The sequence below is a fragment of the Tympanuchus pallidicinctus genome, unplaced genomic scaffold (assembly GCF_026119805.1).
Source record: "Tympanuchus pallidicinctus isolate F22 unplaced genomic scaffold, pur_lepc_1.0 scaffold16, whole genome shotgun sequence".
NCBI classification, from domain to species: domain Eukaryota; kingdom Metazoa; phylum Chordata; class Aves; order Galliformes; family Phasianidae; genus Tympanuchus; species Tympanuchus pallidicinctus.
In genome coordinates, this window is record NW_026294679.1 from 2,535,038 (window position 1) to 2,547,360 (window position 12,323).

At 40.0% G+C, this 12,323-nt stretch overlaps 1 protein-coding gene across 2 annotated transcripts in view; it reads right to left on the reverse strand.

Annotated features, from left to right (window-relative positions):
* DOCK1 (dedicator of cytokinesis 1) overlaps nt 1-12,323 on the reverse strand; it is a 273,286-nt gene that overhangs the window by 222,841 nt on the left and 38,122 nt on the right. Inside the window, exons 12-18 of one of the 2 annotated variants that reach the window (XM_052677007.1) lie at nt 9,817-9,896; nt 7,698-7,823; nt 6,120-6,244; nt 5,782-5,880; nt 4,578-4,650; nt 2,998-3,101; nt 2,329-2,512 (exon numbers count right to left, since the gene is read on the reverse strand). In XM_052677007.1, coding sequence (XP_052532967.1) covers nt 2,329-2,512; nt 2,998-3,101; nt 4,578-4,650; nt 5,782-5,880; nt 6,120-6,244; nt 7,698-7,823; nt 9,817-9,896 — 791 coding nt within the window. Of the gene's footprint in view, nt 1-2,328; nt 2,513-2,997; nt 3,102-4,577; nt 4,651-5,781; nt 5,881-6,119; nt 6,245-7,697; nt 7,824-9,816; nt 9,960-12,323 lie in introns of both variants that reach the window. The other variant, XM_052677006.1, reaches the window with a different exon arrangement.

A 12,323-nucleotide genomic window follows, 5' to 3' on the forward strand; every position in this document is an offset into this window, starting at 1 on the left:
AAGGACATTATCTTCTTCCTCAGATGGCAAAGGAGCAGAAGGTGGTCAAGAGGCAAAGCCATAACAAGCAGCATCTTCCAATGCCTCCAACAGTTCACTCATCTCTGAGGCAGCTGTGGCTTTGCTTGGCATTGCCTTTTATTATTATTATTATTTTAAACTGTCCTTCTCAGGACTTCTTACACTCCTCTTCTTCCTAAAAATTAAACTCAAAAATCTATGTTCCTACCAATGTATTTTGCTACTACTGCTAGTTGCAAAAAGCAATATTAGCACTTTGCAGTTCATAAAGAATGGAAATCCTATGAGTGTTGGAGACGCTACACACAGCCTGCAACATCAACCATAATGCAGAAAGAACCACGTGATTTATTAGCACGACTTCACAATTATTGAAAATGAGATTTAAAGCCTATCCTAGGAAAGCAAAGAAAAATATCAGAGATGACCAAAAGGAGAAAATTATTTTGGTTTTGGTAGCTGAGATAATGGTTCATTTTTATTTATTGCTAATTAAGGAAGCAGTATTACCTCACAGTTCCACAGAAGTTAGTATCAGCTTAAGAAACTATATTCTGAAGGGCACAACCAATTTCTAGGTGAAGAATTTTAGAAGTTGTTGTGTTTCCTTGAAATTAAGGACCAAAGAATTAATTAATCATCTCTGTTAAAAATCTGGGATGTAAGGCAGTGAGAGATCCTTGAGCTATCAAGGTGTTTTCAGGTGATGCCTTACATCACCACTGTCACTTGATGTGTTGTGGATGTGTCAGTGAAGGGGAACCTTTGCATTCTTGTCTAAGAATGCACAGTGATTTTCTTTAATATTCTAATACTTTGTAGAAGTGGCTCTGGCAACTTTAAGGAAGTTGCACAGACAACATTATTACCTGTATTAAGTAGAAATCAAAGCTGGAGGCATATTATATGTAAATGAAGCATGGAAAAATGCCAAGTCCTGATTTGAGTAACTGTAATAGGAGTTGTTCTTTGAAAGAAGTCAACACATTGACCACTAGGAAATATTTCCAAATACTACTAATGTCTAGAAAAGACTGAGAAAGCAAACAAGCAAAACGACTCCAACATTATCAATCACAAACCAAAAGTACTTCCATTTCACACGGTGGTTTCTGTATTCTACAAAATCCCCAAATCGCTGTGTTACTGCTGAGCTATGATCCTGTATTTGCGATGAAATTCCAAAAGTCATTTCTGCATTTTTTGCTAAGCATCCTCTTAGGCTATAAGACTGCCAGACTGCAGTAAGTCTGATGTGCTCTGAATATAAAAACACTTAGGATGTGCTTGGAGAGAGATGCCCCTGGAAAAGACCGCAACAGAACTGTGAGCTGAGCAGGAAGTCGCAGAGCAGTAACTTTCCCCCTGGACAGAAGGGAGACCAAAGAATTAATTAACGTGACAACTCCAAGCACAGCTCCCCCATCCCCACCTCCTCATCCCCAGCCTCAGCTCCTGGTGACTCAGGGAGGAAGGATGCCACTGCCCTGCATGACTCAATCCCAGTGACCCACCCACACTCCCAGCCCACCATCGCTGCGAGGAGAAGCCATGGCAACCAAGCACAAAAACTAAAAGAGAGGGCACAGTCTGGAAGTGTGAAATATTTGCGACGGTGACTGCCACCAGCCCTGGGTGCTGCAGCCTCTGGATGTGGCCAGGCAGCTGACAGGTACGCATGAAAAACGTATATAATGTGGTTTTGAAAAGAGCAAAATACACCAATTCCATTCCTGGCTTTCCATGAGAATATGTCAATGGCAGAGCAGCCTCCACACAACACATCCTCACGTACACAACTGTCTAAAGAATGACACAGCTCTCTTTAGGTACAACATACAGAAAATACTGGATACTGCACCTTGGAAACAATACAAAATAGATTATTGTGGAGCGCAGACATGATGTTATCTCCCCCTGAAAACAAACTCACCCTCTCTTTAAGTGCTATTATTCATATCCTTGCAGCAGTGAAATGTCACAGGGCCTGTCTTCATTGTATTTCAGTATAAAAGTCTCAACTATGTAGCAAACAGAGGCAATCCTGGGTTAAAGGAATGCAGATATATCCTGTTTACTTGCAGACATACTCCCCTAAAGTAAAACTAAGCACGTGGAGAGAGCATAGTTGAGATACTAAACTGAGTAGATACTTTCAGAGAAATTGGCAACTTAATCCAACATAGTGTGTCAAGCCATCCACCATCCCACTCAGACGAAGGGAGACTGAGAAGACTGCATACAGATCAGTGCATACAGCTCCACTCAAGCTGCAAGACAGGAACTCCAGCACTTCTATGAACTCACCATTCTGGGTAAGCTTTGTAGAACAGACCAGAGTAGAAATCTGGAAAGAGTCTTTGCTGATGGTGCAGCTACCAAGGTTCTGCATGCTCTTCCCTGTTGCAGAGTGTCCCTTTTCCTCCAGCTCTATTTTAGTGGAAGGCAGACTTAAATATGTGGAGGCATCCTCAAGCTTCTTTGCTTCTGCCTGCAGCAGAGTTTTACATGCAACATGAAAAACAATTTTAAAAAAAAAAAGAGCAAAAAATCCTCATAATAGTAAAATTTTATTATTTACCCTGGAATTTCTTAAGAGTTGGCTCCACAATTGGAGTTATCCAATGAGTCGTTAACAATTGCACTAACCCATCTACAGCCTGGAGCCAAGATCTGATATTTAAAGGGCTAGACAAGTTGCTTTCCCCCCAGCCAGGAAAATCCATATAAATAAAATTCAATTACAAACCTAAGAAATTCAACAATTAAACCATCCCTGAGAAAACATCCCAGGTTTAACCATCAATCTGCCATACTGGCAAGCTGCACAGTACTTGCTAATTAGTTTCTTGATCTACTGTAATATTCCACAACAAGCATCTTGTTGAGTACATCACTGTACATCACAAAGCAGTGCACAAAGCAGTGCTCATACTTGGCCACCAACTACAGGAAGAGTATCTCAAAATTCTATACCTTATAAACTATAAGGTCATGTTCTCCATCTCTCAGCGTTGTTCCATCGTATCTCATGAGCTTCACAAATGCTAGGGCAAATATTTTTTCTGATTTATCTTTGGCTGTTAAAAAAGAAGAATCATACATAACTAAGTATTCAACATTAGCAGTGATGCTTCATATAAGGTGTAAAAAAAAAAAAAAAAGGACAACTTGCATGCAAGTGATATCCTTAGAATGGCTCTCATTGCAGGAAAAAAAGTAAAAAAAACCCTAAAACATGGTGTTATATGTGTAACATAGAACCAAAAACAGGAAAAAAAAATGCATCAGTGTCTGGCTATGCTGACCCACTGTACAACCAATACAGACTAGCTAATGCATTCAAGTATGCTCTCATCATTCAACACGTGGTATCAAAAAATAACAAGGCATCCATGGTTAACAGAAATTGCAAATTACATTACGAAATAAAACCAGAAGGAAAGTGCAATCAACTTGAGAACTTGAGGTGGGCCAATGAGCCTATGAAGAAGCACTGGGGCCCTAAATCACAGACTGCAATTAATATTTAAACTGGGGCTAACCTAACTGTTCGTACCATCACATATATATACATATATATTTATTTACTCTAGTAGTCTGTAGTTCACAATCACAATTTTGACAGCAATGACTCTAATTATCTGCATACAGAGTTTTCATTAGTAGGCACTAGTCTCAAAACAAAGAGAGTCTCTTATTAATGACCATTCTACAAAGCATTCTGCTTTAACTAAATAACTGTTATGGGGTAATGAATTCCACACTACACAGACGAGCATATATAAGAAGTACTGCATATCCTAAAACGCATCCAATGGACACCACCCAGATTAACACCTTGGTCAACACATGTATTCTGCAGCAAAAAAAATTGCTGCCAACATAAAAAGGTATTCTTGTCCATTGAGACAGCCATTGCCATTACTGGGCAATGAATGAATGTTATCATAATCAAGACGAACCCCCACATTTTGCTAGAGAGCAACTGCTGACAATTGGAAGATATCTAGCAGGATTGGCTGGGTGCTCAGCCTACCAAAGCATCTGAGCTGCCAACATTACTCAAAAGCTGAGGAGAACCACAAGCCCTCAAGAATCACTTATTTCAAAACAACCACAAGTCAGCTTGAGAACCAGAAACGGAAACCAAGTTTCCTAATAGGTTCTACTACTGATCCTAAGCCTGCTGTAACTTCTCTTTCACGTTATTTCGTATGTGGGACGCTACTAAACATTGAAATATCTTCACTACCACCTACCTCTAAGACGAGCAACACCACAACCCTCTTGGTTCCTAACTGAAAGCTTTACTCACTAGCTCTTATACCTGGTTTGGAGAAATGACTGGGCAGGAAAAGAAAAAGGCAATGTCAAAGGTAAGAGCTAGAAGTCACAAAGAGAAAAGAAGTTGAAAAGCAAACATAAAATAAGCTTATCCCCACAGCAAAACCAATTGTAACAGTCAATTACAGATTAGAGATTTTATGCCTGTTTCAGCAGATTTCGGCACCAGACACTGACAAGAATCATAATGAAAAGGCCAAATTACTCACAGTCCTGTGACGATCTGTGTCGGAACGTGAACCTCAAATGACTCCGGTTCACATCTTCAATGGGGATTGCGACCTTCACGTTTTGTGAGAGAGGATGGAGAAAGGAAACAGTCAGGGCAGCATCTTTAAACATACTTACTGCTACTAAAGCTCATCTAGACATTTTCAACGCTAGTCTTGGCTCTTTACAAAACATTAAGGTTAAGGACAAGCTTCAGTTGCCACCAAAGACCAAAGGTCACAGACTCCCCAGGAAAATCAACAATTCTTGCACTAAGAAAAAAAAAAAAGGAAAATGAAGTGAGGCTGTTAAGCCACCCAGCAAGACATGGAGATATTAAGGCTGACAGGGCCACGACGGTCAAAACCTCAGAGCATTCCCTATCAATGCCCCCAGCTCAGGAATGAGCCCACCTTGACTACGACTGGCAAAGATGAACTTTTTAAGGTATTTATTACCTATGCACCACTTGTACTGCACAAACTATTAGTTCATCCCTGATCCCCATGTAACCAACATGCAGAGATGTACCTACTATTCTCCCCTGATATTTTTGCTAGGGTTGCTGTATTTCCTCAGTCACACGCACCAGCAAACTCTGTGCTGTCTACTGCTCCCTACTGCATCAGAGGTTCTGAGACTCCCAAGCAGCCACTTTCTGCTGCCACATGCAATGAGAGCTCCTTTACTTGAAACTATGGTGTGGAGAGATGCTGAGAGCCTCTTCTTTGATATGCATCTACTGTTCCCACTGACTACAGAATATTTCATTAAGCTGACACTGGCCTCCTACATAAAAATCGGCATTTAAACTAAAATGTTATTACCAAGCAGCTTCAGCAAGCTTGCAGCACAATCAGCCAAGTCCCAAAGCAACGATGAGTTCAACAGTATAGCAATTATGTTTTAATCTCAATATTCTGCTTTTCTAGGTCAGTTTCATGAAAAGAGTACAAACCATTCCTAAACAGATGGTGCAGTGCCCTCATAACAGCCATCTTGACCAAAAGGATGAAATAATTTTTTTTATGCAATGGAAATCTAATCTGTTTTCCAGCCATCTCTGAAATACCTCCTTTTTTTCTACTGAGGATGGGCTACAAGTATTCATTTTCCTAAATTCACTCCTCAAGACTTTCCACTGAACTCTATATCAGCTTCATATGAACACACATGGATGAAATTGTTGTAACGTGTTTGTACCTTCACAGTCTCAAACCAGCGAGGCTGCTTTACTTGGTAATATATTACTGATTTGTACTCTGAGATGGCTTCATCGCCAGCACCAGGAAAAATAACACTCTAGAAAACACAAGCAGAAGAGAAAATGGTTATGTCCATCTTAATCTCTACTTTTCAATTCAACGAATAAAAAAATAAATTAGTAGGTAGGTCAAAATACGACAGAAAACATGCACTGATAAGGAAATCATGAGGAGAAAAATTTGTTGTAAACAAAAATAGGGAGTAAAGATGAAAATATGTGAAAAGATGTTGAAGAGATTAAACACATACAAAAAAAATAAGACACTAAATGATACCTCTAATCTTTTCCCATCCTCATCATAAACAGACACTGTAACTTCTACATTTTTTGCTGTTGTTTTACTGCCTTTGTCAAAATCTCCTTGAACCAACGTTACATAGATATCATTCCGAACATCACCTGCAAGAAAAGCAGCACAAAGCTTGGAGCAATTTTCACAGTGAATGGTTTGATTTGTGAAATGTGCAACACACAGACTCAATGACCAACATCACCACTAACACACACACACACACACAGCAAGATGTCTGAAAGCCACCATATTTTGAACATTGAAAAGCAGTGCTGAAAGCAGCTATGGTTAGCTAAAATTGGTTTAAGATTTGTTAAACTTGAACTACCAATGAAGCTAAGAAATAAACAGAACAAACAACCACATAATTATTCCTGGACTGAAAGAATACATCCTCATCATTAAGATTATGTACCATATCATGCCAGAAACACCTCAGGTCTCTGGCTGGCTCTATCCTTTATTTTCATTATTAATTTGAAAGGTTGCACCTCAATTCCTTTAACTTACCTCACACACGTATTTTATATGACAGCCTATGGAGGTCTGCTATAACATTTAACTGGGAAATGTTCTGATGTTTTGCTGCTGAGGGCTTCAGGGGAGGACTACATTTTAGCTTTATGTCTCAAAATGCTCTTCAGGCTCACTCCCATTAAAGTCAAACCTTGAAATGAGCTGGGAAACAGGATTTCCAATAATTCCAAGAGGCAGATGGTCTACGTGCCAACATCCCATCGTAACAAGCAGAGGTGCTGAGGCACTTAGAACATATTGGATATACTGTAAGATATCTGACAAACGCAGTCTGCAGCCAAGGAGAGCTGGAACTCGCTCGTTTCTGAAAGTATCTGATGGCTTCTCCAGAGCCCATCAATCTGAAAGGACAGTGACATCTTTCCCTGTATTCTGAAGCTTGGCTTTTCTTACTGTTGGGGTTTTTATTTGTCTGGGGGTTTGTTTTTTGTAAATAAGCACCAGGGTTGAACATCCACAGAATACACACAGAAAGGAGACATTAAAGCTCTCTTCTTTATGTATTATCCAAAGTTAGCATAAAACCTAAGAGAGCTGCTATCTCTAGATCAAGCCTTTTGCTCTGAAAAGTCTTATCTGCTTTCAGGTTTGGATTCACCTCAAGGAGACAAAAGTTTTACATCTGCCCTTGCTAGGGAGACAACATGAACAGTGCATTTTGTATACATTTTCCTTCACTGGAAACAGGAGAATTTCCATTATCATCTCACTGTCATGTCTCTGTTCAGGGAGCAGAAGGATGTTACTACATTTATTAATTTCTACAACATACACTTGGTATATGCAGTGGCAGGTATGTACTTATCACCAATCAATATGTATTTTGGGACAAGATCACAGAATCATCCAGGTTGGAAAAGGCCTCCAAAGATCATCCAGAAAAGACCTCCAAGACCCAAGATGACGCCCTATTTCTAATAGATACCACTACCACTTGCAGGTGCTTTTTTCCCCAAGGTTTCTGTGCATGCAGGTATTTAAAGAAGGTTAAAATTTAATAAAGAAATGTGCATTCACACTTACCAGGCATAATAATCTCAGGAAACCCCATTTTCCGAGCCACAGCTGTTGACCTATCCACTAAGTGTGGAAACTCTTTTCTAATCTGATGAATATCTCCCGGAAGAAGTTTCAAAGTCACCCACAAACCTGTTGGGTAAAAATCACTATTATTATACTTGTGGTTTCTCTAGTTTGTCTCTAGAAAATGTTTATCCATTTAGGGGACACATTCAGGAGCAACTGCATACAGCTTCTCACAGACAGGCTTACAAAGCCCAGGTCTCAGTACAACCTGGAACCTTCACTACAACCCATCCTTCCTGAGCAGAGCAACAGGTCAGCAGGATCACAGCACAACAGCTGTAAGAGGGAAACCACTGGGCAGCATCCAGACACACGGAGGCCCTTCACACGCCACCATTAACGCCAGAACTCCTCCTGGCAGCATTCTGAGAACCAGACTTGTCTCACTCCTCATGTCTTACACACAGGGCCTTGCAGAAATATGGTTATTAAGCCATTAACAGAATAGCCTCAAGCTTTCAGCTCTCACAAGTCCTTTCTAAAGGGAATGTTTATCTTCCACAGGAAGAAAGAGAAGCAGCAGATTCTCCCGTTCAAAGCTAGGTTACGTTATACAGCCAAGCAATCTGGATGCACCAAGGCAGTCAGCACCAACAGCTGACAGATACCCTGAAATGGTTCAGGCCCACCACCCCCATCAGCTGTTTTCAAGGCACTGAACACCCAAATCTACAGCATCAGCTTTACGCAGTCAACATTTTCCTCTCTCTTCCAGCAGCAGCAGCCACTAAAGCCTGTGCTTGCCAACTAACATCAGGCATGCTTGCTATAGGGGGGAAAAAAAAGACACTAAAATAAGTGTTCCCCACTTGGTAAAGTGGCTGCCAATTACGCTGAAGCATGAAATAATTGCAGCAGCAATTTTCAGAAAATCCCAAAATTAAAAACTGTGAAAAGAATACCTCAAAAATATTCATCTATAAAACGACTGTGTGAGTAACAGGATAACCCACCATTTAACTACACATTTGTTTTGTATATATCTGGCAGCTAGCTTTCTTTTTTTTACTAAAATCACTCACAAATGGCTTTGGTCTGACTTGTTGCCAGAGACAGTCCTACCAGCTGCTATTTCATTAAACAGTAATGCACCCACAAGGACTGGCCAAGCCACACCACTTTGTCCTCTCTGGTTTGCTGGGGGTGGGTAAGCCCGGCTTAGGGAAAGCATTCGGAATGAATCAGAGTTTCCTCCTTTCTGATATGTGCTTCTCACAAGTGAAAACTGAAGAAAGGAGGAATCAGAACCAAGTTTTCCACTTCAGTTTAAAAAAAAAAAAAAACGTATATATACGTATGAAAATTTAGAGTTTTACTTACTGTAAGTCATTAAAAAAAATCAATTTAAAAAAAAAAAAAATCAGCAAAGCACATAATTTGTTCTGGGCCTATTTTTTCATATACTCAAAAGCCAGCTGTAAGCAGGGTGCTCTGCACCAACCTGCCTGGAATTCATAGTGAAAAAGGATCACAGCCAATACTGTAACCAGAGCCACGCAATTCACTTTTTAGCTGGCAGATACACTGCAAGTGCTGTACACAACAAAGGCAATCCAGAGGAAACAAGAGGGATCACTGGAGCTGCTTCCTCCTGCAGAGGCAATGGTGTGGGATCTGATGGGAGAAACCCCCTTCTTTGCTGGATGGGAAGCCAACTGCTGCGAACGCAGCTGCAAAGCAAGGAGAAAGGGGGGAAGGAAAGGACTATTCCTTCCTTCAGCACGAGGAGATGACATCTGCAGCTCTGTGGCACAAGGGCAGACTTCCTGAAGCAGTTTTTTCAGCACAGAAACACAGAGATGTCCCAGCGAGGGACTCTGAAGAGAAAGGACAGAGGGTCTGCAGGGCTGACAACAGGGGCAAGAGATGCTGAGCAGAAATAGCAGAATTAACCTCGAAGGGGAGGAAGCACAGCACAGATATATTTTCTGGTCCCAAACAATAGTATTGGTGATGTTATGCTCTCTTGACTCCATGATTATTAGAATCCCATGCTGAAAAATCGAGCAACGAGCATTTCTTACATACACTGGTGTATAGAAAGAACTGTACGTACCCTGACCCTTGTGGTTAACTTCTTTAGCAGCAATCACTTTGTTTATAACAGTCTGAAGGAAATCATTCTCCCCTGCCACCCTGGGTGAAAAACGGGATGATATGTTCAGCTGCTTGTGTCGAATGGCGTCATCCAACGCTAGCCTGGAGGATGCACATGACGACCAACACCAGGAAACAAAGGGTCACAGAAAACCAGAAGTCACAGTAACAAGGAAACACAAAAGATCATATCATAGTTGTGACAAAGAGTATTTATTAGTCAACGCAAGACAAAGGACAGGAAAGGTAACAAGAAAGACAGAGGAAGACCATTAATCAGAAGAACGCTGATCTACTCAAGAGAAGTACAGCAAACTCGTGTTGTTACTTCTTCCTTCAGGAACATGCATGCACAGCCCCCATAATTCTTTATTAGGATAGGAAGGGCGTCTCCTGCCTGAGAACCCCCAATTAAGCAGTGAAAACCTACACAGGTAGGTTTTGATTTTAAATACAAAGCCACAGACTGGCTCTGCTGTGCCTTCAGGGTCACTGCTGGGGGTCCATAAAGGAAGCAGCAGTGCATACAGCCTGAGGGAAAAAAGTTCTATCCATCTCACAGAAATGGTAGAGGACAAGAAAAGCAGATAATCCAAACATTCGGTTAAACTTGATGAATAAATGAAGAGATGAAACCTATAAATAAACACCAGCATTAAGTGTCATTTAAGCAATCGTGCCAAGTGCTTTCGACAGCCATTGTGTTGGTGGCTAGTGAATGAATACAAACAAAGATGTGAAAACAGAGTTGCATGTGGTACAACAGAAGCAAAGCATGGGATGAGAAGAAAAATGTGGCTCATATATACAGCCTAAGTCTACATTAGAAATAATGACACCGGCATTCATTGCATGCTTTCACATTATTCGTGCTGTTTGGAATAGACTTTTTTCTGAAGCATGTTTTAATTTAGTGCTGCAAAAAAAAAAAATAATAATACATCTCATATCTTTTCAAATACCTGATTTATACAAACAGAAAAAATAAATCAGTTTTAATGGAATAGAAAACTAGATGTGCCATTAGCATCCACTCTGACACACAAAGATTCATCTTCATTGCATATTTCCACACTTGCTAGAAGAAAGCTGGCTATTGTTTGCCACACAATAAACATTATCATGAAAGCACTCTTTCCTGTAGAAGCCTGTTTACCTTGAAAAATAGTTACACTTCTGATTTTCACAGTAACTGATGCTGTTACATACAAGACCATTTTAGACATCAGCTATACATCCATTCCCAGCAGCACCTTACATTCTGTCTATACCCCTGGATCTTCAAACCACGAGGTTTCCAAAGCCTTCCAAAATCAGGCCTTTTTACCAAAACGAAGTTTAATTTGTGACTACATTACTCCAAGGTTTTTTGTTCTTTTTTTTTTCTTTTTGCATTATTAAACACCCTCTGAACACTCATTAGCATATCAATCAAGGCATTTTTGGTTAACATTACTTCATGGTTCACAATGTTGAACAGATGGCAGCGTAAGATTTCTTAGAAAGAATACACTAAGCACTGCAGCTCTACACATGCATTTGTCTCATCCCTTCTACCTTTCTACACTTCATATAATAGGAAAAGAAACCTCCATGAACTACGGATGGAAGTAAAGTTTTGCCACAGCTCTCCTCTGTTAAAATGCCTTTACTGCTAGAAGCACTTCCTACAAAATCAAAGATATATGTGTACACTTCTACACACTGAAAAAAAAAAAATCAGGTTGTATTTCTGAATATGATCTAGTGGCTGGAAGTCAAAACTGATTTGCAACTGCACTGAATACAAACACATCAGTATTTTAGATGGACACCATCAATTCTATACTCAAGCTCATTTAATTACTCCAAAAGTTAACAGAAATGGATATTATTGTTTTCATTTTAGCCTCTGCCCAATGCATCTTACAGACTAAAACAATAAAACCCAAAAAGACAGCAACTATGGCTTCAGTTTAGTCTCAAGTATGCAAAGGTCTGCAGTTTCAGAAGACTGTAACCAAGACCAAGCAGGACACTGATCTCCCTGATCCTCTGCATCAACTATAGCATGCACAGCAGGCAGATCTCCTTCACCATGCAACCAACATCCTTACTGGTTCTGGTGAAGTCTCATATGAAGAAAACAAATGAGAAGTATTCCAGGATGTATATCAAGCCTTCTATCAAATTCTCAACACTTATTTTTACAACTATTATGGGCCTTACTCTGCCATTTCATCTCCTACCAAGAAAAAGATAAGTGCTGTCTTTAACTCATTTCACAGAGGTCACCTGGATTGCATGGCTTTATCAGTCTTAGCCAGCATTGAACCTGCAATGTAACTATTGCAAGCACTGCACTTCTTAAGTGTGATAACACTGACATCTTATGCAAAAAAAAAAAAAAAAAAAAAAAAAAAAAAGAAAGAAAACAAAACTAAACCAAGAATGTACCCTTTAAACTCAATTTTAAAAATTTAAATT